The 25,544-nt window shown below is 44.4% G+C and overlaps 2 protein-coding genes across 7 annotated transcripts in view; both read right to left on the bottom strand.

The window, feature by feature from the left end:
* Positions 1-33: 33 nt before the first annotated feature.
* Positions 34-9,803, bottom strand: BNIPL (BCL2 interacting protein like). Its single transcript, XM_069541765.1, has 10 exons — positions 8,177-9,803; positions 7,078-7,173; positions 6,811-6,875; positions 6,370-6,594; positions 3,227-3,409; positions 2,938-3,040; positions 2,643-2,774; positions 1,381-1,467; positions 1,096-1,194; positions 34-637 (listed from the first exon to the last, which is right to left on the bottom strand). Exons 1-10 carry the CDS (start codon positions 8,218-8,220, stop codon positions 601-603), a joined length of 1,071 nt encoding a protein of 356 aa, XP_069397866.1. The 5' UTR covers positions 8,221-9,803; the 3' UTR covers positions 34-600.
* PRUNE1 (prune exopolyphosphatase 1) overlaps positions 8,851-25,544 on the bottom strand; it is a 20,046-nt gene continuing 3,352 nt past the window's right edge. For 2 of the 6 annotated variants that reach the window (XM_069541655.1, XM_069541645.1), the window contains exons 3-9: positions 20,085-20,177; positions 19,223-19,425; positions 17,275-17,459; positions 16,387-16,545; positions 14,701-14,795; positions 12,464-12,622; positions 8,851-10,718 (exon numbers count right to left, since the gene is read on the bottom strand). In XM_069541655.1, the coding sequence (XP_069397756.1) occupies positions 10,290-10,718; positions 12,464-12,622; positions 14,701-14,795; positions 16,387-16,545; positions 17,275-17,459; positions 19,223-19,425; positions 20,085-20,177 (1,323 nt within the window). In that variant the 3' untranslated portion in view covers positions 8,851-10,289. Of the gene's footprint in view, positions 10,719-12,463; positions 12,623-14,700; positions 14,796-16,386; positions 16,546-17,274; positions 17,460-19,222; positions 19,426-20,084; positions 20,178-21,114; positions 21,346-25,544 lie in introns of all 6 variants that reach the window. The other 4 variants (XM_069541676.1, XM_069541691.1, XM_069541665.1 and 1 more) reach the window with 3 other exon arrangements.

The following is a 25,544-nucleotide window of genomic DNA, read 5'->3' as shown; positions in this document are numbered from 1 at the left end:
TTGGGGAAAGAGTAGTTCACTTCCCGGGCGCAGTGCTTAATAAATCTCTCATTTATTGAGATAAAATTTACTACAGATCAGAATTTACTAAAGAGGACGAAGTACAGGTTTTGAAAGTGCCCTTGCTCAGGCTCACAGGCAGCAGACGTGACTACGGACGGGGAGAGGGAACTAGGACGACTCTTCAACGTTGAGGCTACTGGTTCCTGGCCCCCTGGAGGAGGCCTGCCCTCCTCATCCGCCCGCCCCTCACCTCTACAGACTGCGGGAATACCCCATGCGAAAAGGATCGCGGACTCAAAAGGGATGAAGTGATTTGCCCAAGGTTCTACAGCTAAAGCAGCACAGCTTTGCACTTTCCTATAAAAAAAACGCCACGACATGCAGCCCTCCAGCTGAAACGAAAGTTACCCAGCACATCAGGACCCTGCTTTGACGTCAGGGTAATGGAAAGAAAGACATGCCACGGAGATGTGAAGATCCAGTGGTACTAGGGTTGAAGATGAGATGATTTACAAAACAGCTCAGATGTGTCTGGGTTTAGAGTGTAGGCAGATCCTATCTTTGATTGGTTCTTAAGCCCATTTTTCCAGTCCTGTGCTAGGTTCTTCCTGAGCCATGGAGATCATGGTCCAGCCTAGGAGGAAAAGAGGGGGGGAAATCAGTTACAAGAGCAGACCTGGTTTTTATTCAGGGGTTTGGGGGGAGAAGTCAGGTGAATTGGAAGATGGTTGGGTCAGCCATCATGTAGAATCCTTTGCTCCCTAACAACCCTCCCCCACTGGATATTCTCTCCTATTCACTGCCAACATTCTTTCTTAATTTCTAGAGCCGGTCTGAATCTCCTTATATTCTTTGCTGTGATTACTCCTTTATTCCTTGATGCACTTTTAGGGGTAATTTTTTCATTTGTTCTTTTTACAGTAGTGTCCTTAATATCTTTTCTGCATTTATGGCATTTTCCCAGATACACAGAAGCAGCTGAAAGTAGAGCCTGTCTTTCAGTTCCTTTGTATCTCCCTCAAGGCATTAAGAAAATGGGAACTGGCTTTTACATATCCCACCCCAAACTTTTATCTTTAAACCAGGACTCACTGTCTGACAACTTCTGGGATGTGGACCTGATCCATGGAGATGAGTTGGGCCAGCTCTCCAAGGCTGTTCAGAAAACGGATCTTTCGTGTGAACTTGGAACTGAAAAGAGAGAATCAACCAAGTGTGTTTTATACTAAGAAGAGGGCTCTTGGAGATCCTTACAAAGTGCAACATAACAAGTAGAGAGTGGTTGAGGCTAGAAAGAGCCACAGTGGGGCAAGAACTTCTTAATGTTGATTGTGAAAGTGGGAAGGGGGCAGGGATCTTTGTCCCCAGAGCAAGTACCTGATGAAGGGCCGAAGCAATGCCAGGAATGCCTTCATGTACCATGTAGCGTGGACAACCACCAGAGCACGCAGGTTTTTCCGGAGCCTGAAGAAGAGCATGAGACCATCCTACTCTCCTTCCACCTTCATACCTGACGATCAGGTGGAGCGACCTTCTGTACTCTCATTTCCTTCACTTCTCTAATTTCAGGAGTTCCCTGACAGTTGGGTCGAATCCCCATTCCTTTAATTGCCATCTCAGCGCCACCCATCTTGCTTAACCTTCTCTTTTTTTAGGAAACCCTTCTCTCAGAATCCCTTAGCCTGGTCTTCTTAGCCCCACTTCCTTCCTATGCCCTATGCCCTATGCCTCCCATACTTCTTTTTGTAGAGTCCTTCATCCCTCCATGGCCAGGTGAAGACCAGTGAGGAGAGAGAACAAAGGAACCAGAAGAGAAAAGTGGCCAAATGGAAGATGGAAGGAAGAAAGGGAAAAAAAAGAAAAATCGGGGGGCGGGGGGGGAAGGCATATAAGACAGGGGTTGTGGGTTCGATCCCTGGTAGGGGAACTAAAATCCCACATGCCTTGGAGCAACTAAACTCATGCACTGCAACTACTGAACTTGTGTGCCTAGACCACAGAGTTTGTGCACCATAACGAAAGATCCTGTGTGACACAGGAAGATCCTGCATGTCACAACAAAGACCCAACACAGTTAAATTAAAAAAAAAAGAAAAGGCATAAGGGTCAGGGATGAATGCAGACAAGAAAAGAGAGTGGAGATGTAAAAAATGAAATAATCAGCAACGCTATGAGAAAAGGAAGGGCTGCCAGCCATGTGCCAGGCAAGGCACCATGTTGATTTATTTGATTTTCACAAATGCTTAGTGACAAAGATGTTAATATTACTGGCATTTTACAGAGAAGGAAACTGAACCCCAGAAAGGTTAAATCACTTGTCCAAAGTCATACAGGTAGTAAATGATAAAGGCAAGATTTGAAACTAGATTTCCTTGACTCCAAGAGAGGACAGAAAATAGGAGAACCTTGGAAAGGGTTGTAGGCGGACAAAGGAAAGTGGAAGAGGGAGTTCCCTGGTGGCCCTAGTGGTTAGGATTCCAGGCTTTCACTGACAGTGCCTGGGGTTCAATCCTTGGTCAGAAAATGAGATCCCAGGGCCAAAAAACAAAAAAGTAGAAGAGACCGAATAGAAGAACAAAATAGAGAGATGAAAGAGAAAAGGATAAGAGAGTTACAGCCCTCTTATCCGAGAGGCTCACCGCCGATCCAGAGTGTGATAACACTGGCGTATCCAGCTCAGAGGTGGAACTTGTGCCCTACTTGTGCCTCCACTCAGGTGAACCAGCAGATAATTTTCAGCTACCAGCAGCTCCAGGGTTCCCACTATGTACCTGGACAGATGGAACTGTCAGGGAAGGTATGCGTTTGGGGTTGTGGGGAGTGAGAGGGACATTGCTGTAGACTTGACAGTCAGTTACTGATCAGAGAAGGGGTGTTTTTTAACATTCCCCTCTATAACATCCACTCTGGAGCCCTTTAAGCCTTCCACCTCACCTGAACAAGTGTTCCATGACATAGGTGTAGTTGGGGATGCTGCTTCTGGGTAGGTAACAGGAAGCAAAGAGGATAACAGCATTGAGGCCATCACCATGGTAGCCTGGGGAGGAGAAGGGGAAAACTCAATAAATAAGTGCTGATGGACAGTACATCTGTTTAGGTTGAGCATCTCTGTGGGTCTCTAGAAGTTGAAGGAAGGATTCTGAACCCAATAACTGAATTTCCAGCTTCAGCATTTTATTCAAGAAGTCACAGTTGTTAACCCTTCACTTATTATAGCCATTACCTCCATGAGATAGGACTTTCTTATAGGGCTCAATGACAGTCATGTCCACTCGCTGCTCCCGCTGTCCTATTCGAAACACCCTCCAGCGATGACCATCTTCTCCAGCCACATCCCACATACAACCGTGGCCCAGCCTTTCTGCTGCCTCACTGGCCCCTAGGCCCTCTGCCCGAGGCAGCTCATCTAAAGAGAGGGATGGGGAAGGATCAACAAGGCAGAATACGTAACTTCAGCATCTTGAAACTTCCTTAGATTCTTAGCGTTTATTACCCCAACAACTAATTCCTCATTTTCCCCCGATGACTAGCCCTGGTTTGTCCAATCAACCCAACCTTCTGCTGATTTCTCTTTCCTGTGACTTATCGTCCTCACTTTGTCACTGGACAATGGCCTGGAGGTAACCTTGAACTATGGTAGCTTGATGGCCTCTGCCATTTTCCCAGATTCTTTCTTTCTTCTGATGCTTTTCCTTCCTTCCTTGGGTGAGCTCATTTGTTCCTGTGTCTTCAGTTACTGCCAGTATGGTGATGACTCCTCTCTAACCCAGACTTCTTTCCTGATACCAGACCCATATTCTTGAATGTCTGGAGTGGACACCTCTATTTTGTGTTTCTCTGTCATCTCCAAGTCACCAGACCCCAAGTGCAACTCACACTCTTTCTCTTCCTCCTCTTTCCTATATTCTTTCTTGATGAATGACCCCATCCATTTAACTGTCTGGGAGAGAAAATTCTATGCCATCCAAGACTCTTACTTCTTTACCATCCCTCAAGTCAGATCATCCTCCATCTACTTCCATTAGATTATAAATTATTCTTTCTGCTCTTACTGTCCTGGTATAACGTCTTAGCATTTCTTATCTGGCCTTAGTACTAGCCTTCTATCTCCCTATTCTTATCTGTTTTCCTCCATCCCACCCACCACTGCTAGAGCAAACATTTTTCCCTCCCCTCCCATTTTCACTCAAATAGCAATATTCTATATTCACTAAGTTTTTGCATGATTTTTCCATAGCCATAGAAAGAACTGCTTCATTTTAAAAAATAGTTGCATTCTATCCCATTGCATGGGTGTACAGTAATAGAATTAACATCCTCCTCACAGATCTTTAGGTTGCTTTCAATCTTTTAAAAGCCATTAAACCTGATCATCTTATTCCCTTGATTAAAACTCATTGCCTACAGGATAAAATCTAAGCGCCTTAGTATGGCAGCAGGGACTTCCATAATTTGACCCTTGCCTATTTAACACAGTCTTTTCTCACCCTCTTCACTGCCCAGTCCTTCAGATCTGTAATATAATAATATACATTTTGGTTTTGTTCCTGGCTTCTGACAATAAAGGTGAAAGTAGTATCTTTTCCTATTCATAACAGGTCTCTTTCAACCACACAAGTTTATGTTAATGAGGTGACTTTGGAAAGCTCCTATGGATGGGTGACTGGTTGCCAGGCGAAGTGACCATGATCAGGGGGATGAACTTTTGCCATCTGCCCTCTGAGAAGGGGAGAGAGATTGGAGGTCATGCTAAATCACGCATGGTCAGTGATTTAATCAGTCATGCCCACATATGATGCCTCCATAAAAAAACCCTAACTGAGACTTCCCTGGTGATACGACAGATAAGAATCTGCCTACCAATGCAAGGAACATGAGTTCAATCCCTGGTCTGGGAAGATTCTACATTCCACAGAGCAACTAAGCCCAACAGCCACAACTCCTGAACCTGCACTCTAGAGCCTGCCCTGCTGCCACTGCTGAGCCCGTGTGCTGCAGCTGCTGAAGCCCGGGTGCCCATAGCCTATGCGCACTGCAGCTGGAGAGCAGCCTCCACTTGTCCCAACTAGAGAAAGCCCACTCACAGCAATGCAGACCCAGCCCAGGCAAAGAACAATGCTATAAACAAACCCTAACTGAAGGGATTCTGAGAGGTTCCTATTTGGTGATACACAGAGGTACTGGGAAGGTGGTGCTCCCCTTTCACATAACTTGTCCTATGTATTGCTTCCTTCTGGCTGTTTCTGAGCTGTATCCTCTTATAATAAACCTGTAATCTAGTAAGTAAACTGTTTTCCCAAGTTCTGTGAGCTGTTCTAGCAAACTATCAAATCTCAGGAGGGTGTAGTGGGCACCTGTGATTTATCCCCTGTCAGTCAGAAGCACAGGTGATACCCTGGACGTGTGATTGAAGTCTGAAGTCTGAGGGCAGTCTTGTGGGTGAGCCCTCAACCTGTAGTATCTGTACGAACTCCAGGTAAGTGTTGTGACTGAATTGTAGGACATCCAATTTGTGTCTGGAGAATTGGTGGGGGGAAACTGATACATTTGGCATCAAAAGTGTTGTGAGTAGAGAAGAAATCAAAGTTTTCCTTAATACCCAAAGAGTCATGCTCAATACCTTGAATTCCCCATCATGCCATGCTATTGCCCAATTTGCTTTTTTCCGTCTAGAATGCCTCTCCAGCTACCCGATAAACTCAGAATTGTTTCCTCTGTGAAGTCTTTCTTAATAGCTCTCAGGCAGAACTGACCTTTGTCTTCTCCCTGCTTAATCTGTATCCTACATACATGTAGATCATAATCTTTACCGCACTTAATCTATACATACGTTTATTTTATACTAAACAGACAATTCCCTGAGGGTATGGATTATCTTATTCATCTTCATAACCTGGCTGTAGCTCATTGATGTCTTCCCTTGTGGCTCAGATGGTAAAGGATCTGCCTGCAATGTGGGAGACCCAGGTTCAACCTCTGGGTCGGGAAGATACCCTGGAGAAGGGCATGGCAATCCACTCCAGTATTCTTGCCTAGAGAATTCCACAGACAGAGGAGCCTGGTGGGCTAGAGTCTATGGGCTCGCAATGAGTTGGACATGACTGAGCAACTACACTTTCACTGACAGCATATAACAGTTATTCAATAAAATTTCCCTCAATAAATGAAGTGGCCCTCCCCTCCCCCTCATACTGACTACTGTCACATTGGATCTGTAGGCTCCACCTTTCCATTCCAAGGAAATGTTGCACATCTTACCTCTTGATCCCCTTATTAGTTCTAACTTCAGTCCCATTAAATCCATCCCGAGCTGCTTTAACACTGGCCTCTACTTCTACCAGCTCAGTCCTCAGCTTTCTTTCCCACCTTCCCATTCAAATTCATGTCCACTGTCCAGCAGCTCCGAGTCTGAAGGTGTTTCCAACTCGTCTACCTCCAGGTCAGAACTGCCATCAGAAGAAGAAGGTCGAGAGTGGATGGGAGAAGCTCCATTATCTCCAGGCCCCTTAGTCAGAGTCAGTCGCAACTCCGGGGCAGAAAGACGCTTGCGCATGGGGCGCCGGCCACACAGGGCTAAAGTGCTGGGGGTGCCTGGGGTTGGAGGAGGAGGGAAAAAAAGAAGAGAAAGATGGAGGTGTGTTGGTGTAGGACATTAGAATTCCTGTATATGTGATACTATGGGGTGAATTCTAAAGAAGGACTAATGCAGGACATTTGGGAAAAGGGAGGTGGAACCACAAGGGGACAGGCTGGCATAACCTTGATTCTAGAATCAAGGACTTGAGGCCTAGGTTCTCATTTACCTACCTGCCTGTGGGTCTCTTTCAGGATCATGAGGATCCTCAGAAGGGCCAGTCTCTTCAGGAAGCAATCTAGATGGGGAAAACCAAAAAGGGGGCAGAAACATAGGTTAAGGCATTAAGCCAGGTATCACTTTATCAACTCTGTTTCCCTACCATAATTTTATTTCTTCTTTCTTTTCCCATCTCTCTCTCTTTCAAGTCCAAATTTACCATCCCCACCCTCCATTTGTGACCAGCTCTTCTTTTTCCCAGCCTCACTCGTACATCTCACCTAGGGAATTCTTCATCTTGCCATTCTTCCTTCAGCTCCAGTTCCCCAAGTCTCAAGGATGCTCCTAGTATTGCTGCTTCTGCATTCTCCTCGATGCTAAGACAGTCCCCCAGAAAGAAAATATTATGAGACAACCTAGGTGTATCATATATATATAGATAGATAGATAGATAGATAATTTATTTATTATATATTTGGCTGTGCCAGATCTTAGTTGCAGCACCTGGGGTCTAGTTCCCTGACCAGGGATTGAGCCTGGGCCCGCTGCATTGGGAGTACAGTCTTCCACTGGACCATCAGGGAAGTCCCTAGGCAATGTCTTAAGGGAACTGGATAGTAGGTGAGAACACTGGCGTGAAGAATAGTAGTAAGGTACAGAACAGAGGGCAGGCCTTAAAAAGAACTCAGATCTGTTGTCTCCTAGATGTTTCTACCACCTTCAGTTATTGAAAGGCAGTCATCCCTACTGCTGGGTATAGGAGCAGAGGGAGCATGGAGGGTCCCTCTAAGATCCCTCTAGCTCTAAGGTCAAAAGCTAAATTATTTTGACCTGTGTGGCAGTTGTTCCACTGGGACTGTAGGGGTGAGAGGTATTTCACATTACAATTGGCAGGAACCCGACAGTCCTGCCCAGCTGTCACTGGGCAAAGCTGGGAAAGATGGCACCTTGTCAGGCTTGCTTTACCTCCATCACGCTGGGGAGTGGTTAGGGGAACCATGGCATGGGTGGAGGGGTGGGGGAAGAAGGTAAGGAGGAAGATTTGCTGGGAAGGAAGGCCTGGATCTTAGCACAGTTCTGGGGCAGTTTTCTCATGGCCATTCTGGAGGGTGGGAGTTAGAAAATGGAGAACAGGGGCAGATATCAAAGTATAGAAATTTCCTTAAAAGAAAAGCAATAGGGAATTACCCTGGAATCCCCTGTTCCCTAATTCCCGTAGGATACTGGTACTTCCTACCTAAGGCCACCCCCATCCCTTCCCTGCCAATTAGTTCTCTTAGTCTTGTCTCTGCTAGGACTTGGTAAGAGCTGGATGGTGGGAAAATCCCTGGGGACTATTCACTCCTTGTTTCCGATCACGTCAGCCAAGACCTTACTCACCCGAGATCCACCATCTTTTCTCTGGCTTCTTGTATAGTTCCCATCTTCACAAGTCTTTCTGTCACCTTGAAACACTTGTAGTTGTCCAGGAGCCGGATGCCCCAGCTCCCCAGCACTTCTGTACCCCCTTTTTCCCTGTCTCAGCTGTCGTTGCTCTTGCCTCCAAGGAGGAAGGAGGGGTAGAAGGGAGGTAACCTCACCTTCAAACAGGTTTTGCCACCTCCCTTCCCAAGAAGCAGGTTTGCACAAAAGACAAACCCTGCCTATGTGGGGGCGGGTTGTGAGGAGGAGAGTACATTTTCTAAAGTGGCTAGTCTCGGGTGAGTCTAGGAAGACAATTTTCTAGACTCCTTAAAACCTTCTGGAAGCTGCTTAAAAAAAAAGGCAATAGTAGAAACCATTTTGGTTTTAAGACTATCGTGTGCCTACTTTTTCAAGCATGAGCAAAATCAAGGACACAGAAGTATGTGATAGAGTTCTCGAAGAAGAAACATTGAAGGAAAGGCTGAGGGTGAGGGGAGATAAAAAGACTGCTTCTCTTATTCCCAAAGAGAGTCAACAGAAGGAAGACAGTACATACAGCAGATAGAAGGGAAATGAATCTTGAGGAAGTTAAAGCAATTATCCAAGGGAAAGGGCTGATTACAGTTGTAAAAAGAGACAGTAAAACCTCAAACAGGAAAAAAGTATTTAATACTTTAACAAAATGCAAAATAAAAGTAATCAAGTTACAAAACGTAAATTCCTTTGGTTCAATAATCACAACACTATTTTACCTTCCAATGGCTACAAACATCATCCCTTCAAAGTGAAGTCAGACTATTTCCCTCATATGAAGACATCATGTCAAAACCATCACACACCCCACTGTTCAGCGAAACTGTTGACAACCCACAGGAGACAGAGCTGTTGGGGAGGAAAAGGGGGAACAGGTTGGTCTGAAGAGAAAAGGGGGACTCTACACATGCAAAACAAGTCAGGGGGTGGGAGGGCTCTGTGCTGCGTCACTATGGTAGGAATCATACTCCTGTACATGCTACATGAGGCTGAGGACCTTGGTACAATTACATAGAAACAGACAATCGAGTGACCCTGAGCACTCCCAGGGAAACAGAAACAAGAACAAAAAACCAGAGGGGCTGAGGTGAGAAAGGATGGTGGCAATGGGACAGAAACCAGGGAACATCAGTTTTGCAGACAGGGAAATGAACTTAAAGGAGTGAGTGTCTGGACAAAAGACACAGTTTATGGCACTCAGTATGAAACTTCATTTCCTTCTACTCTGTGCAAGAGGAGAATGAGATGGGTAAGAAATCGGTCGAGCCGGGACTCCCATGCTATTTTTGCCATCTTTTGGGAAGAGTACCCCAGAGGTCTTAAGGTCTTCCCAGGTGTCTCCTGAACCAGAGGTCTTCTGGATCCCTGTGGCTCTGACTCAGAGGGATCCAGGGAAACTGAGAGCTAGGCCACCTGATCAGGACAGAAGACAAGGGCCTCTAATCTGCCCCTAAATAATCCTGAAACAGTCACAATAAGCTAATAGAAATTTAGCCATCTGGGATCAGACACCATCACCTAATTGAGGGGCAGAGAAAGGAGTCATGGAGGTGGAAATGAGCTAAAGGCTAAAACTAGAATAAGCTTAAGGTAGGTATTGTATTCAATAAATACTTGAATTAATAAGAGAATAAATGAATACTGGAGACAATGCATGTTTGGTTCCATGAGAAATACTGGTTCTGTTAAAGACCCTGACTGAGGGCACTCTTGGGGTACACATTATTTCTGTGCCACTCTGCTGCACCTGTATGTTACTACATTATGTAATACATACAAATGTATGTTATTACATCATGACCCTGGCAAATGAAACAAATGATAGTCAGTGCGGATTTCAACAGTTAAATAATAAAATTTTTTTGATTGGTTGAGATTGTGGGGGAAAAAGGTAGAAAGCCAGCTCAGCTTTCCTTCTCTTCTTTCTCCTCCTAGCAATGACAACAGTACACCAGATCCTGGAACAATGAAGAAGACAGACCTGCTGAAACACCTCAAAACATGCATTCAGGACGGTTCAAGCAACCTCTCTCACTTTCCCCTTCCCTTTCAGCAGTCATTTCTTGGACAGGGAGGCAGTGGTAGATTCTGACAGCGAGATCTGACTACATTTCTCGAAGATGACCTCAGCTGAGAACTTCGGCAGCCCCTGATCCAGGGGGCACTCGTCCACCAGGCTGTTCATGGGCGTGGGGGGCAGTGGAGGCTCCTCCTCATCCTGACTCAGTCCAGAAAGCAGGGAGTTGCCTGCCCTGTCCAATTCTTTGTCCACCTGCTCCCTTGACACACCCTCTGTCTCAGGCTGTCCTAAAGGGATGTCCGTGGAGTCAAAATACACTGACAGGGCTTCCTGGAGCAGAGGCAGAACTTTCTTTCGAGAGATCTGGGTGTTGCCTTGAAGATAGGCTTGGAGGTTAGGGTGGCTGCTTGGGACAGGGGTCAGCTTCAGGGACGGAGACTGGGAACGTTCTAGAATTCCACAGATCTAAAGAGGAGACAAGATGGGGAGATGGTATATAAAGTGCTGAAGCAAAAGGCCGAGACTTCTAAGAGACTTCTTTAGCAGAGGAGAAAAAAAAATTTTTTTTTAAATTTAAATTAAGTCATCCAAAGTTGTTTTATTGCTTGCACATCAGCTAATACTGATTAGTAATACACAGTATTTTAGAAACAGAAGAAACATTTGAGACCATATATTTCATCTTATTAATAAGTAAACCAAAGTCCAGAGAGATCTGATGTCTTGAACACAGATGATGGTAGAGTCTGAACCAGAACCTGGGACTCCCCGCTCCTCGGATTTTGTTGTTTCCAAGGGTACTGCGCTGTTTAAAAACTTGAACTCTATTCTTAGCTGAGATGGGCCAAGCATCTGCATTGAAGTCAGGGGAACGACAGAGGCAGAAAGAATGAATATATCAAATGGGGCTGGGAAGTATGCCAGGCACTGTGCCATGTCTGGCCATTTTCAAATACTAATTTTCTCAATCCTCACAACTACCTTACTGGTTGGTATTACTATTACCCTCATTTACAGTTAGGGAAACTGAAGCTTAGATAGATTAGGTAACTTGCCAAAGGTCAACTCTGAATGAAGCAAAGCTGATAGCTGAACTCAGGTTTGTCACTAGAGCAGTGTTCTAAATTATTCTTACCAAAGGAGAAAGAGAGGAAATGGTGGGGCAGACGGTGAAAAGAGGACTACCATTTCCCAGTACAGAGGCAGCCAGGGCGATGGTGAAGTCATCAGAGGGACTGTGTCAGGCAGAAGAGGGGAGATTCAGGAGAGTGGGGTCAAAGCACCCTTTCCTTCATGACATGATTACTAAGAGTACCTTGTACCCAGCAATGAATTTCACATATGATACTATGTTTCACGATCACATCACACTAGGTAGTAATATGCTGTTTATGGACTCAGAAGTCAACTGACTTCCCTTTGGTCAAAGTGCCAGTAAGTGGCAAATCTGGGACAGGAAAGCCTACTTATCTACCTTTAAAAGGGTAGTTCTTTCCACAATGCCAAACTTACTTTCCATTGAATGAAATTATGTTTGCTTCCTGGAGGAGAAGATAAAGACAGAGAGAGGTGGGAAAAGGCAGACATACCTTTTATGAACAAAAAGATTATCTGGCTGTATCCAGACTAGTCTAGCAGTCCTCACTGCTAAGAAATCCAAAGAATCTCTGGACTGCCTTAAGTCCACTTTTAAATTCTTCCCTGAGTTTAGGAGTAACCAACAGAGGAAAAGAAAGGTGGAGAAGTGAGAAAGGTAGCCAAATGGAAGATCAGAGTTAAAAACCAAACCTGCTCAACTACTCTGCACAGTTAGCACAGAGTAACTAATCCTTGCCCGGTTAAAGAGTAAAAAAGGTTTCTCCTCTGTTTTCAGTTTTCAAAGCAATAAGGTAAAAGAAATTGATTTCCAGGAGTTAGGAATTAGTGATTAAATCAAGTTTTAACTCCAGATTTATAACAGGTTCTTTTAGCACAATTTCAAGTCCTACTAAGTAGGAACTGTGTCTCTAATTTTCTTTGGAATCTCCGTTTCTCACCAATAGCATGATTAAGGATAGTCATGTATAGAGAAAATGGAAAAAAGGAAGGAGGGGAGATTCTGGAAACAGATCAAAGACCTCTGTATAAATACAAGAACCAAGGAGAGGTTTTTATAGAACAGAGCAGTGCACAAGGCTGAACTCCATAGGGCCCCTAGGATAGAGACTCACCGTCATTCGAAGCGCTGCATGGGGACAGAAAACAGCCAACTGCCGCACTGGCTCATTGTAAGTGCTGAAAAAGATAGTCATGGCAACCAGGGCATCGCAGCCGTGAGCTTGGCAGAAGGCATGGAGATCTGCAAGGAGGCCAGACCTCTGCAGAAAAGCCTAAAGCAGAAGAAATGGACAGGGCTGAGGGCTACAGCTGGACCCTCGTTATCATCCCCACAGAAGACGCTTATGAAAGGCTTCTTTGCATGATAACCTGGGACTTGTACTCCATAAAAAAGGTATCTAGTACTTACTCTGAGCTATGTATGTGCTGGAAGGCAACATATAGAATGAGGAGAATATAGGCTTTGGGTTCAGACAGAATTGGTTTGAAAATCAACTCTATTGCTTCTCAGTTATATGATCAAGGATCCCTGATCGTTAAGTTTCCTCATGTAAAATGAGGACAAATTATTTATCAAACATGATTGTTTTAAGAACTAAGAAATGATAATGTAACTAACATGCTGGGCATGTCCAAGGCTATCTTGCTCTTGCAGTCAAACAAGCAAGGTCTTTGCCTTGTGGATATTTTTATTCTAAATAAAAATAGAATACAAATGGTGCATACAAATAAGTACAGACAACATGACAACTGCATCCTCGGCTCTTCTTTCTCTGTCTGTCTATATTCTCCAAAATCTCATGCAGTATTTCCTCCAATGAATAATACCACCAGCTGCTCCAGATTAGGGCTTTTCTTTATTCTTGGTATTTCTAATGAGTCCATTTATACCGTGATTATGGTACTTGGAAAGCCTTTTGTGTTCTTTTTTCTTCTCTAGTTTTTCTTTTTATTATAAAAAAAGTTTTTTTTAAAGAAAGTTTTTGGCTGTGCCATGTGGGATCTTAGTTCCCAGACCAGGCTCTGAACCCCTGCTCCCTGCAGTCAAAGTGCAGAGTTCTAACCACTGGACTGTCAGGGAATTCCAAGCCTTTTGTGCTCTTATGTTTGGTTCCCAGACTAGGTTTTGAGCAGCAAGAGAAGAGGCCAAACTATTATTTTTTTAGTTACTTAGTGTTTTTTACATGTTATTTAGGAGAAAGCTGCGCAGTCTATGAAAGTATGTGTTTAGATCAGGTTGTTGACTGATTTAACGTAATATAATACGGAACTAGATATTAAAATACCACTATCAGAGTTATATTCATTCACCCATTTGACAGATTCACTGAGCATCCATTATGTGTCAGGCACTGTCACAGTGCTGGAGATACACCCGAAACAAAACAAACAGGGTCCCTGCTTTGGGGGAGTTGATAAACTAGCAGAGGAATAGAGACAAAAAACAAGGAAACCATGAAACGTGATTATTTCAGGGTGCTGAGTGCTATGAAAAGGACAAACAGGAGCCTCTTGGCAGGTTAAGACTCTGTGCTTTCCACTGCAGGGGCCCAGGCTTGATCCCTGGTCAGGGAACTAGATCTTGCAAGCTGCATGGCCAAAAATTAAAAGTAATTCTTGGAGACTTTTGAGCACAAAGGGTATTACTTTAGTTAGGGTAATCAGCAAAGGAGGAAACACCTGAGCTAAGTCCTGAACGAAAATAAGGAGCCAGCTCTGCAAAAGGAGTGCAAAGGCTCTGGGTTGAGAGTGAGTTTAATGGTTCTGAAAAACAGAAAGCTAACTGAGATGGCTGCAGTGCTGTGAGTGCAGGAATGGGGCTGGAATGAGCAGACGTCAGAGAAAAGGATGAAGGCCTGATCAAAGATGGCCCTTTAAACCACAGTAAGGCCTTTAGATTTTATAGAAGTGTGATGAAAAGGCAGTAAAGGGAGGAGGGCCAATAGGATCTGACACGTCTTTTTTTTGTCCATGCTTGGTGGCTTGCAGGATCTCAGTTCCCCAGCCAAGGACTGAACCTGGGCCAGAGCAGCCAAAGCACCGAATCCTAACCACTAGACCACCAGGGCATGCCCCTCGATCTGACTTATGTCTTAGAAGAGATCACTCTGGCTGCTGTGGGGAGAACGGTTTGCAGGGGCTGGAAGTGGAGACAGGGACACCAGCGTGGGGTCACTACAGGTCACTGGGGGTCTCACAGTGCAGTGAGATGATGGACTGTGGAGTTACAGTAGAGATGGAGAAAAGTAGGTACGAGATATATTTTGGAGGCAAGCTAGGAATAAGGGACAAGGTTACCAACAAAACTGAAGGTTTTCTCTCTCCACCCACACCTACATCTTGCTCTTACCTCCATATCCATATATATTGCACTAATGGCCACCTTAGTGCCTTGTCTGGAGATGGTCTTCTGGTCCTTTCTCAGCATCTGCTCTGTGGTCAGTCCTAGAAATTGGATGTGAGACTAAGGGTCAAACAAGAGAACCAAGAGAACCCAGGGTCCTAGGATCAGGAAGGTGAGGACACCAAGACAGGTCAAGGAAGAGGAAAAACACAGTCGCTCTTTGAGGCAAAGAACAGGTGTAATTCTAGAATGGAAATTTACTTTAAATAAAATATTATTTTCAATTACTGGGTCACAACAGTTACCTTTAGCGCAAGGGACTTTGGGGAGCAGGGAAAATGGAAGAAAAGAGGCTTTTACTCCTCATTTTCCCCTTTCTGGGTTGTTTCACTTTTCTAAAAGTACATGTGGGACCTTTTTAAATATCCACAAGCAGTGAAAGAAAGTCGCTCATGTCCAACTCTTAGACTGTAGCCCGCCAGGCTCCTCTGTCTATGGAATTCTCCAGGCAAGAAAAATGGAGTGGGTTGCCATGCCCTTCTCCCGACCCAGGGATTGAACCCAGCTCTCCTGCACTGCAGCTGGATTCTTTACTGTCTGAGCCTCCAGGGAAGCCCTGGTGGTCCAGTTCTTTCTCTTTTTTAAAATATCAACAAGAGCTAGCTGGGTAAAAAAAGTCATGGAAGTTTTTCTTCTTTTATTTTGTCCTTTCTATTACTGTTTTTGTTTAGTCGCTTAGTTGTGTCTGACTCTTTGCAACCCCACAGACTGCAGCACGCCAGGCTTCCCTGTCCTTTACTATCTCCTGAAGTTTGCTCAAATTCATGTCCATTGAGTCAGTGATGCTATCTCACCATCTCATCTTCTGTCTCCCCCCTTCTCCTGCCTTCATTTTTCCCCCAGCATCAGGGTCTTTTCCAGTGAACTGACTCTTTGCATCAGGTGTCCAAAGTATTGGCACTTCAGCAGCAGTCCTTCCAATGAACATTTAGGTTGATTTCCTTTAGGATTGACTGGTTTGATCTCCTTGCAGTCCAAGAGACTCTCAAGAGTCTTCTCCAGGACCACAATTCAAAAGCATCAATGTCCTTTGTATATTCACCCTAAATGTTTCTTCTGCTTCCCTAACCAGTGACCTAGAGCTCCCTCTCATAATTCAGTACGGTTGACCCTCTGTTTGCAGGCTTCACATTCACAGACAAGGAGGGCTGGCTGTATTCATATATTTTGCTATCTTATATAAGGGACTTGAGTTCATCCAAGCATTCTGGGATCTGTGAGGGATCCTGGAACCACTTACCTGCAGATCCGAGGGACAACTATATTCCTTCGGCATACTTATGTTTTCTTTCTTAAAAAAAAAAAAAATTCATTTTTTTTGGCTGTGCTGGGGGTTGTTAGCTGCAGCGTGTGCGATCTAGTTTGCTGACCAGGGATCGAACCTGGTCTCCCTGTATTGGGAGTGCAGAGTCTTAGCTGCTGGATCACCAGGGGAGTCCTTAAATGTCTATATTTTCTAATTAGACTGAAAACCTCTGAGACTCTTAACATATTCCTTCTTATCCACACAGCATACTAGCCAGCTTCTTTCTGGTGTAAAGCTTAAACCATTCAGCATGCTCTGACATTGTTTCGCTGGTTTTCAAGCATATAATGAACAAGGCTTTTGTCCACTAGTTTAATACTTCATACCTGATACATCAAACTTGGCCTTTTGCAGAGAATCAAAGATGTCATTTCTGCTGGGCAGATCTGGGAAGAGGGCCTCTAGTTTCTCTACATAGTGGCTGTCCTTGAGGGTTGCCTTTCCAATCTTAAGGTCCATGTTCACACAGTCCAGGAGGATTGTTCCTGCGGAGAAGGAGCATGGCAGAACTCAAATACTGTGGCACTCCATTCCTGGCAACTAGAGCACACATCACCCTCAAACCCAGTGGACACAATACCTAAGGAGACTGTCTGGCAACTCACGGAAAACAAAACAACTGGGACAATGTCCTGAGTGAGACATCCCAAATCCAAACTGAAATGGAGGCACAGAAATGGGGAAAAGGTAGAAAGGAAGTGTGAGTAGCTCAATTCCCGGAGATTTTGAAACCTAGTCAGAGAGAGATGACCTCTCTTCCATAGGCCAAATTCCAGTTGGAACAGATAGCTGAATCCAGTTCTCTCTCTCTCTCTTTTTTTTTTAACAAATGGAGAAAATAAGAACAAAAAAGGTTAAGAGATTTGTGCAAGGTCATATAACTACTTCCTGGGCAGAAATGGTATTAGAATTCATTTCCTGCTTCTTTGGCTAGTCCTCCTTCCATTATACAATGCTACTAATAGGCAGCTTCTAGGTCTGTTGTTTTATGCTTCCTTTCTACTCGCTCCAACAAAATATTCCCCAGGCCTTCAAAGGACAAAGTACTCGAAAGCCTTTATAATGCCTAATTGCTCCTTGAAAAAGAACCTCCTTCATTATGGACTAAGTGGCTTTGAGAGAGTATGGTCAGCCTGGAGGACTCTAGACTTCTTCACTTTCCCTTCTCTGGGATGGGATAAAGGGTCAGGTCCCAACCCCCAAGCCACCCTCACCATGAAGAAGGGCTGCAGTTTGCCTGTCCAAGATCTCTGGTGCCCCCTGCAGGATTCTCTCGGCCACCAGGGTAGCGCAGGAGCCCACCAGCTCAACTGAAACAGGGCAGGGAGGGCAGTGTCTCTGATCGATGGGCCGATGGTCTAGCACCTCTGCCACTGCCTCCTCTAGGGCTGCGTCACTTCTGTGTGGGAAAGGGGGGTGTGGGGGAAAAGAGAAAGAAAGGCAGGTAGGGGCACTCCAGCCGCACCTCCTCCTGAGGAAAATACAGACATCCTAGGCGAACACGTAGATCTTTGATCACTTCCACCGCTGCCCCACTCCTCTCAATTCTTTTCTTAAATACTATAACTGAGGCCATCTTTAAATGCTGCATAAGTGAATTTGACAAAGTATCAGCTACCCATAACTCATCCACATGTCTGATGTGCCTTTCCAGTTGACACCTGGACACCCAACATCTAAATCTCTCCTGTTTCCTCAATTCACTTCATATCCAAATTTCATGCAGCTCACAGGATCCTATGGCTTTTGGCTCAATTCCCATCCATTCCCTTCTCTCCAACCCTCTGCTACTGCCTTACTCTAGGCCCTCAATCTCTCTCATCTGAGCTACTCCAATAGCTCCTTAACCAAACATTTGCTTTCAGGGTCCTCCTACACTGTCCTCCACAAGGCATGATCATTTGAAAACTGCAAATTTGGTTCTGCTAAGACCTGGAATAAAGAGAATTGACAATAGCTCCCCGCTGCTCTAAAATAAAGTCTAATCTCCTGGAAGGGCCTACAAGGTCTCCATGATCAGGCCCCTGCCTACCTTTCTAGTTATCTTTTTAATGTCCTGCTTCTCCCTCATGGTTCATGTTCCAGTCATGCAAAACAAATCCCAGTTCTCCCAAGTCACCGTACTATTTCATGCCTACCTGCATTTTGCTTATCTGAATGTTCATTACTCTGCCTGGATACTTTTCCTAATTACCTCACCTCCTCATACACCAAGCAAACACCAAGTCTTTCAAGACTGAGATCAAGGATCCATTCTGTTAGAAAAACTTTCCTGATATCCTCCACTCCTCACTTGTATATTTAACCACTCCATCTTCCATGTGCCTATTGTCCCCAAATGACAGTTACCACTTACCTCTAACACCCATTACAATGACCCATTTGTCTAGTTCCCTCCTCTGACTGACAACTGCTTGAGAACAGAGACTTCACTTCATCTTCATCCTCTAAACAGAAGTTTATTAATGAGTGAGTGGATAGATGGACTAGCGCCCGAAGGCTGTCCTCTGTCAGTACCCCTGCTATAACCAGTGTGCTCAAGGAAAAAAATATACATATTAGTAGGAGCCAGAGACACTTGGAAAGATCTGTATTCATATTGCTTTGCTGGCCAGTTTTTTCCAATCCTGAATTAGGGATGGAATCATTATAGGTGTGTACATTTGTTAAATAGCACTAATGAGACACTGCTTTATGAAGGAAATGATCTTGCTAATTTTAAAAAAATACAGAAATGGCAACCCACTCCAGTGTTCTTGCCTGGAGAATCCCAGGGACGGGGGAGCCTAGTGGGCTGCCGTCTATGGGGTCGCACAGAGTCGGACACGACTGAAGCGACTTAGCAGCAGCAGCAACCATTATTCAAAGGTTTCTATTACAATAAATCTACCACGAAATCTTAAAACAATGATACCAAAGGTAGATCTAAATTATTTCTGAGTTATCCTTTAGTTTGAACTCATCATGTTTCTATTTCTTTTTATTACTTGTATAATTAAAGAAGTGACAATATTTTTTACTGCCTTTCTATATCTGGTATCACCCATCAATTATGATGAGCCCATGAGATCCCTGAGAGCAAACATTCCTCTTCTCTTTGAAAATCTTACTCATCACAGCCCATGGCATAAGGGAAGTATCAGCTTTATTTCTTCCACTTACTTGGGTAAGACATGATGGTCAACAAGGATGAGGGTAAGCTGGCCGGCCTGGTGCAGTGCATGGAGGTCAATCTCATCCCGGAAAATCAAGAGGGACTCTGGAATGTGAATCTTCTGAAGGAAGAAGACATTGTCACCTCGTAGAGGTAGCTCTGAACGTTTTATATTTAAAACTGGCACAAAGACTTCCTCGGCCTCAGTTGTCTGGAAAGGAAAGTGAAAAGGAGGTATGGCTGTGTTATGTGACAGGACAGGAAAAGTCACAAGACCACTGGGACTAAGGCAGACATGATCTTGGGGAAGTTACTGCCTTCCTCAAAGCCGCAGCTTTCCAGTCTGATCAAAATAAAAGAATGACCCTTACCCTCTTTCCTTCTTAGCAATAACATGAAGGTCAACAAGACAACTCATGGAAAAGGCCTAGTTCCAGATGCTGCAGAGAAGAGCCTATAGGTCCTCCAGAGCTGACATGGGCATGAGGAACACACACAGACCACTGACACCCACTGCTGTTCAGTCGCTAAGCTGGGTCTGACTCTTTGCGAGCCCATGGACACAGGCTTCCCTTTCTCCACTATCTCCCAGAGTTTGCTCAAATTCATGCCCATTGAGTCAGTGATAACTCAGTAAATGACTGTGTGAATATCACTTTATGGTTTACAAATTCTTCAAAATACATCTGCTCATTTGATCCTCACAGCAACACTGCGAAGTATTATCATTTCAGATTGTATAGTTACTGATATGAGACTCAGCAAAGTTAAGAGATCTGAGTTACCTAAGGCTAAATGCTATCAAATAGCAGAGCTGGGTTTTCAATCCAAATCTTTTCATTCTAAGGGACTCTGTTCTTAGGTACTCACCTTTGCCAGGTAAAAAGCCAGGGCAAGGGCTGACACCATGGAGTCCAAGTCACAGGCTTCATTTCCCAGCACAACATGTATGGGTCGGGACTCCTAGACAGGTGGGATAATGGGATTAACAAAAGCATCCTCTAATCATTTCCATTTATCTAATACACATGTAGGGCTGCACACACATCCTCTCACTGATCTTCATAGAGGAGGTAGGTCAGATATTCTTATGGGTCCTCATTTCACGGATAAGGATATTAGCTAAAAGGGCATATGTGTTCTAGGCAAGCTTTAAGCATTCCACCCGTGTCTACTTAGTGGAAACGTAGTCCTTCCTCTCACCACAGTTTCCTTGAATGTTAAACTTTCAGAAGAGCAGTAAATAATTCTCTGATTCTTATGCTCCTTGGGATACTCAAGGAGTAGTCAAAGGTACAGCATCTGGGGTAGCTGATGTATTCAAACCATATCAACTCTGGTTTGTACTTTTTTTCCTATTTTCAAGTAGGGAAAAGAATCTTTTCACTTCTAAATGAGAATAGGTGAATAGACTTTGAAAATAAAAGTAAAAATAAGATCAAGTCCCTTATCCAAATAGCTAGTCCATAAAATTCCCCGTACTCAGAGGAGTGTCAGTGATAGCCAGATTAACCAACACTCTCACACCCAAGAAACTGATACTTTCTCCAATGGGTTCGGACTAAAACAAAAACAATTGCTGCTGCTGGAACTTTTATTTTTAAAGCTTTGAAAATCCAGCTGCTGATAAGAACTCTGAAGAGGGAGGCACATCTGTTGTTATTATTAACCTTGTTATTTTGCATCTCCCTATCGGACTTTAAATAAAATGCACTAAAACCTACAGGTCCCCAAAATAGCAAAGATGCATTTGGCCAGGTGGAATGAGATCATACAGTCCATGGCTCGGCTTAGGCACAGGGATTCTCTCTTACCAGTTTACTTTTGAATTTCTATCTCAGCCTACTTCTAAAAGATAGGAAGGAATAAGAGAGATTCCTTAAGAGATGCATTAGCTTACTTTCAGCCCTACTGGCCTTTTGAACTGCACAATTCTTGGCTGCAGGGGCTGTCCACTTGTGCATTGTCATATGTCTGGCAGCACCCCCAAACTCCACCTCCAGTCATGACAATCAAAACGTCTCCAGATTTGCCAAATATTCCGCACGGGACAAAATCACCCCCAGTTGAGGACTGCTGGGTTACAGAAAAGTGAAAATCCACTCTGGCTTCTTCAGTCAGGGAAGATTTGCTAGACAGAAGATTTTAGAGAATTGGGGAAGCATTTAGAAGAGTAAAACATAACAAGTAATGGTTTATCAAGTAATATAACTTTAGGAAGAAAGAGAATCTAGAGGGACCTAGCATCAGCTTCCCTGTATTGACTGTTATCCACTCTCTTCACTTGTCCAGAAACCCAAAGCCAGAAAGGGACAATTTTAGAAGACTTCTGGTGGTAAAAACTGTCCTGTCTAGTAACTAGGTAAGCTTTTATTTTAAAACCACCCTCTTCTCCATCTTCTACTCCCAGCCCTAGTTGTTGTTCTTGTTTAGTCGCCAAGTTACGTCCAATTCTTGTGACTCCACGAACTGTAGCCCGCCAGGCTCCTCAGGGATTTCTCTGGGAAACATGGGTTCCAATTCCTGGATTGGGAAGATCCCGTGGAGGAGGAAATGGCAACCTACTCCAATATTCTTGCCTGGGAAAATCCCATGGACAGAGGAGCCTGGAAGGCTATAGTCCATGGGGTCCCAGAGACGGACACGACTGTGCAACTGAACACACACGCACCCTAAAGGTCACATTTTTAAATTTTTTACCTCTGGGGAAAGTCTGCCCTTAGGTTCTCCCTTGTGCCCATTTCTCTAAGCCTATTTCAAGAGTGTGGCAGCCAAGACCCATTCACACAGAACAGCATTCTTTGCCAACACAATATGAGAATTCTGTACCCAAGACCCGAGGCCCATAATGACTCCTCTGACTTGCAATTCATCCTCCTGATACCAGAGAAGGCCCCTCTGTTTCCTGGATACCACGAACTGACCAGATGGCTGTGGACCAAAGTGACAACAAAGCACTTGAGATAAGTAGCCGCAGAGATAACTTGCTCACAGCAGCAGTAAGGGAGGGCACTATGTTCTCTAGAGAGGGAAATATACACACAGGAGAGGCCGCACGGTCCTGACTCTGGAGAATAAAGGTAAGAGGAACACAGGACAGGCAGGGCAGGAGAGGTCTATTGCTGGGCTTGAAGAGGCCCTCAGAGAAAAATGGAAAAATGGAAAAATGGTCCTTCCAGAATTCACACTGGTGCGGCTTCCTTCCAAGTGGCAGCTGAATTAGGCTCAATCAGATCCCCAGCACCAAGAGAAGGCTAAGCAGAGAGTAGGGACCAAATACAACGTCATGGCTCTGAGGGGAGGAGAAATGACCACCAGAGGAAGGTGAATAACTAAGCCCTTGGGCTCAGCCAAGCTCAGACAGCAACCAAAAAGAATTAAAAGAAAAGGAATACTCTGGGACCGTCAGCAAATCTTGGGACAGGAGCAACCAAGGGAGGCGGTGGCGTTCCATCCCCCGCGCCGTCAGCACCCACCACTCCCCTGGCCTGACTGGCCCATTCACCGCCCACGAAACATGACGGGCACATTCCCAGCTCCGGCCTTTGCACTGCTGGCTTTTCTCTGAGAGCGGCCGAACTCTCACTGGAAAAGACCACAGGCTGGGGCTGAATCCCAGCTCTGCTTCTTGCTGTAGGACTTTGGCCTCTCTACGCTTCTTTTCCCTCATATAAAAATGGGGATACTACTGTAACCAATTTCATGAAGTTGCCATGAGGATTAAATGAGACAGCACATAAGAGCCAACTCTGTCATAGTTCAGAGGAGTTTCCTTCCATCTTCTTTCTCCAGCCCTTGCGGTCCTTACCGAAGCCCCCTCTCTCTGCAAATCGTCCCTGCACCCAGGCCACACCGGTCTCTTCTACTTCCAGCTTCCTGTACTTGGGGTATAGAACTTAACCACCACCTTAAGGAGCTCACTATCTTTTCATGGGCGTGTATCACAAATCTTTAACATAGCTTACAAGTTAGGTGACTATATACTTTGCTGTTCAAACCAGTACTCTTTTGAGAATGAAAAGGGCTGCAATTAATTATTATATTTCAATAAACTATCCTGGGCAAGCCAGGTATATGAATGCCTAACTTACAAGGTACCATTCTCCTCTTCATTTAGGAAAAACATGGGTAACTCTTAACCCCCATCCCATCCTCCCCCAGCTGAAAGCACAAGCCAAACAGCCTCAGTTTTCTGACCATCACACTGACTTCACACTGGTGCTGCTTCCTTCCAAGTGGCAGCTGAATTAGGCTCAATCAGATCCCCAGCACCAAGAGAAGGCTAAGCAGAGAGTAGGGACCAAATACAACGTCATGGCTCTAAGGGGAGGAGAAATGACCACCAGAGGAAGGTGAATAACTAAGCCCTTGGGCTCAGCCAAGCTCAGACAGCAACCAAAAAGAATTAAAAGAAAAGGAATACTCTGGGACCGTCAGCAAATCTTGGGACAGGAGCAACCAAGGGAGGTGGTGGCGAAGAGTTCAGGGCAAATATAGCTATACTTAGAGCATGAGGAAACCTGAGCTGCCAATAGAAGAAATACAATCTGAGAGCCACAAGTAGATATAAACTTTTTTTTTCCTCCCTTTAAAATACCCACTAGTTGAAATGACTGTATTCTGATGTTCTTTGTGGCCTCAATGGTGCGCGAGGGGATGGTTTTAGGGCTAGCAGAGCCAACCACTTCCCTTCTGAGGCTGAATACGGTCTGATGCTTACTCTACAAACCAGTTAATGAAGAAGGAAAAAAGGAGACAAGGAGTCAGAGATAGAGAAGCACTTCCGGCAGGGAAGATGGGACTAATTGACAGTGACGCAAGGACTGTAAATTTCTAAGGAGAATCAGCCAATCCTGATTTCTGCCTCATGCCTGAGAAGTGCAGACAACGCACATTATCCAAAGCTTCTGGATGTTTAGCCAGAAGCCAAAGCTTCTAGTTTAGCCACCTAAACTAGAATGTGGCCCCCTGCGAAGCAAAGATTTCCCCCCGCCCAACTAAAAGTGACAGATGACTTAACATGACTAGGACATAAGATTTCTTTTAAATAAAACAATCTACTATCATTGTGGTGGCAGACTGTAGAAAATTTCACTGGTATCAAATGCTGAAAATATGGTATCAATAGGAAAGCTGGCTGAGTTATCAGCTGTTTCTTATATAAAAGTCCAAGCATTCACGATTTCCTAAAAGTTATACTGTATTTTAATAGTGTCTCTGGGGACTTCCCTGGTGGTTCAGAGGCTAAGACTCCACGCTCCCAATGCAGGGGGGCCAGGTTCCATTCCTGGTCAGGAAACTAAATCCCACAATCTGCAACTAAAGATCTAGCATGCCACAATGAAGAAAGAAGATCCCGCATGCCACAACTAAGACCCGCCACAGCCAAACGAACAAAAAACAAACAAACAAACAAAAAAACCACAACAGTATCGCATGGAAGCAAGCTAAATGCCCATCGACAGAGGAACGGATAAAAAAGATGTGGTACCTTTATACAATGGAATATTACTCGGCCATTAAAAGGAATGAAATAATGCCATTTGCAGCAATATGGGTGGACCTAGAGATTGTCATACTGAGTGAAGTCAGTCAGCAGAGAAGGAGAAATATCGTATGACATCCCTTATTTGTGGAATCTTAAAAGTAATGATACAAATGAACTTACAAAATAAAAAGAGATTCACAGACTAAGAGAACAAACATGGTTGCCAAGGAGAATGGACAGTTAGGAAGTTTGGGATGGTCATGTACACAACACTGTATTTAAAATGGATAATCAGCAAGGACCTACGGTATAGTACGTGGAACTCTGCTCAATGATATGTGGCAGCCTGGATTGGCAGGGAGTTTGGGAAAGAATGGATACCTATATATGTATGGCTGAATCCCTTTGCTTGTTCACCTGAAACCATCATAACATTGTTAATCTGCTATACCCCAATACAAAATAAAAAGTTTAAAAAAATAGTTTCTATCTAAATCATGTCTTTCTTTAGCTAAGAAACAACACTGTGGCCTCTGGGAAACTGGAAACGGAGAAGAAAAAGACCATTCTCACTTTCTAATTGTATATCTTTTTTGTATTAACTTTTTTTCACTATGTACATTTTCTACTTCCATAATTACAGACAATCTAAATCACTGGGTGTCCACCAGTATCTCCTACTACCAGGCCACCCACTAGCTTTGTTAGTCTAACTTTCTGATTTCTCTTGGCCCCGGCTAGGTTGTGTGATAAGAGCTCTAAGATACGATCTCTCCTTCACAAGGTTGGAAAAAGGAAGATCTAGATCTTGTTCCCTGGGAGAATGAATTCAGGCAGAGAAA

This window comes from Ovis canadensis, chromosome 1 (assembly GCF_042477335.2).
Source record: "Ovis canadensis isolate MfBH-ARS-UI-01 breed Bighorn chromosome 1, ARS-UI_OviCan_v2, whole genome shotgun sequence".
In the NCBI taxonomy this organism is placed as follows: domain Eukaryota; kingdom Metazoa; phylum Chordata; class Mammalia; order Artiodactyla; family Bovidae; genus Ovis; species Ovis canadensis.
The sequence above is the reverse complement of the archived record's forward strand: the minus strand, read 5'-3'. Positions and strand labels throughout refer to the sequence as shown.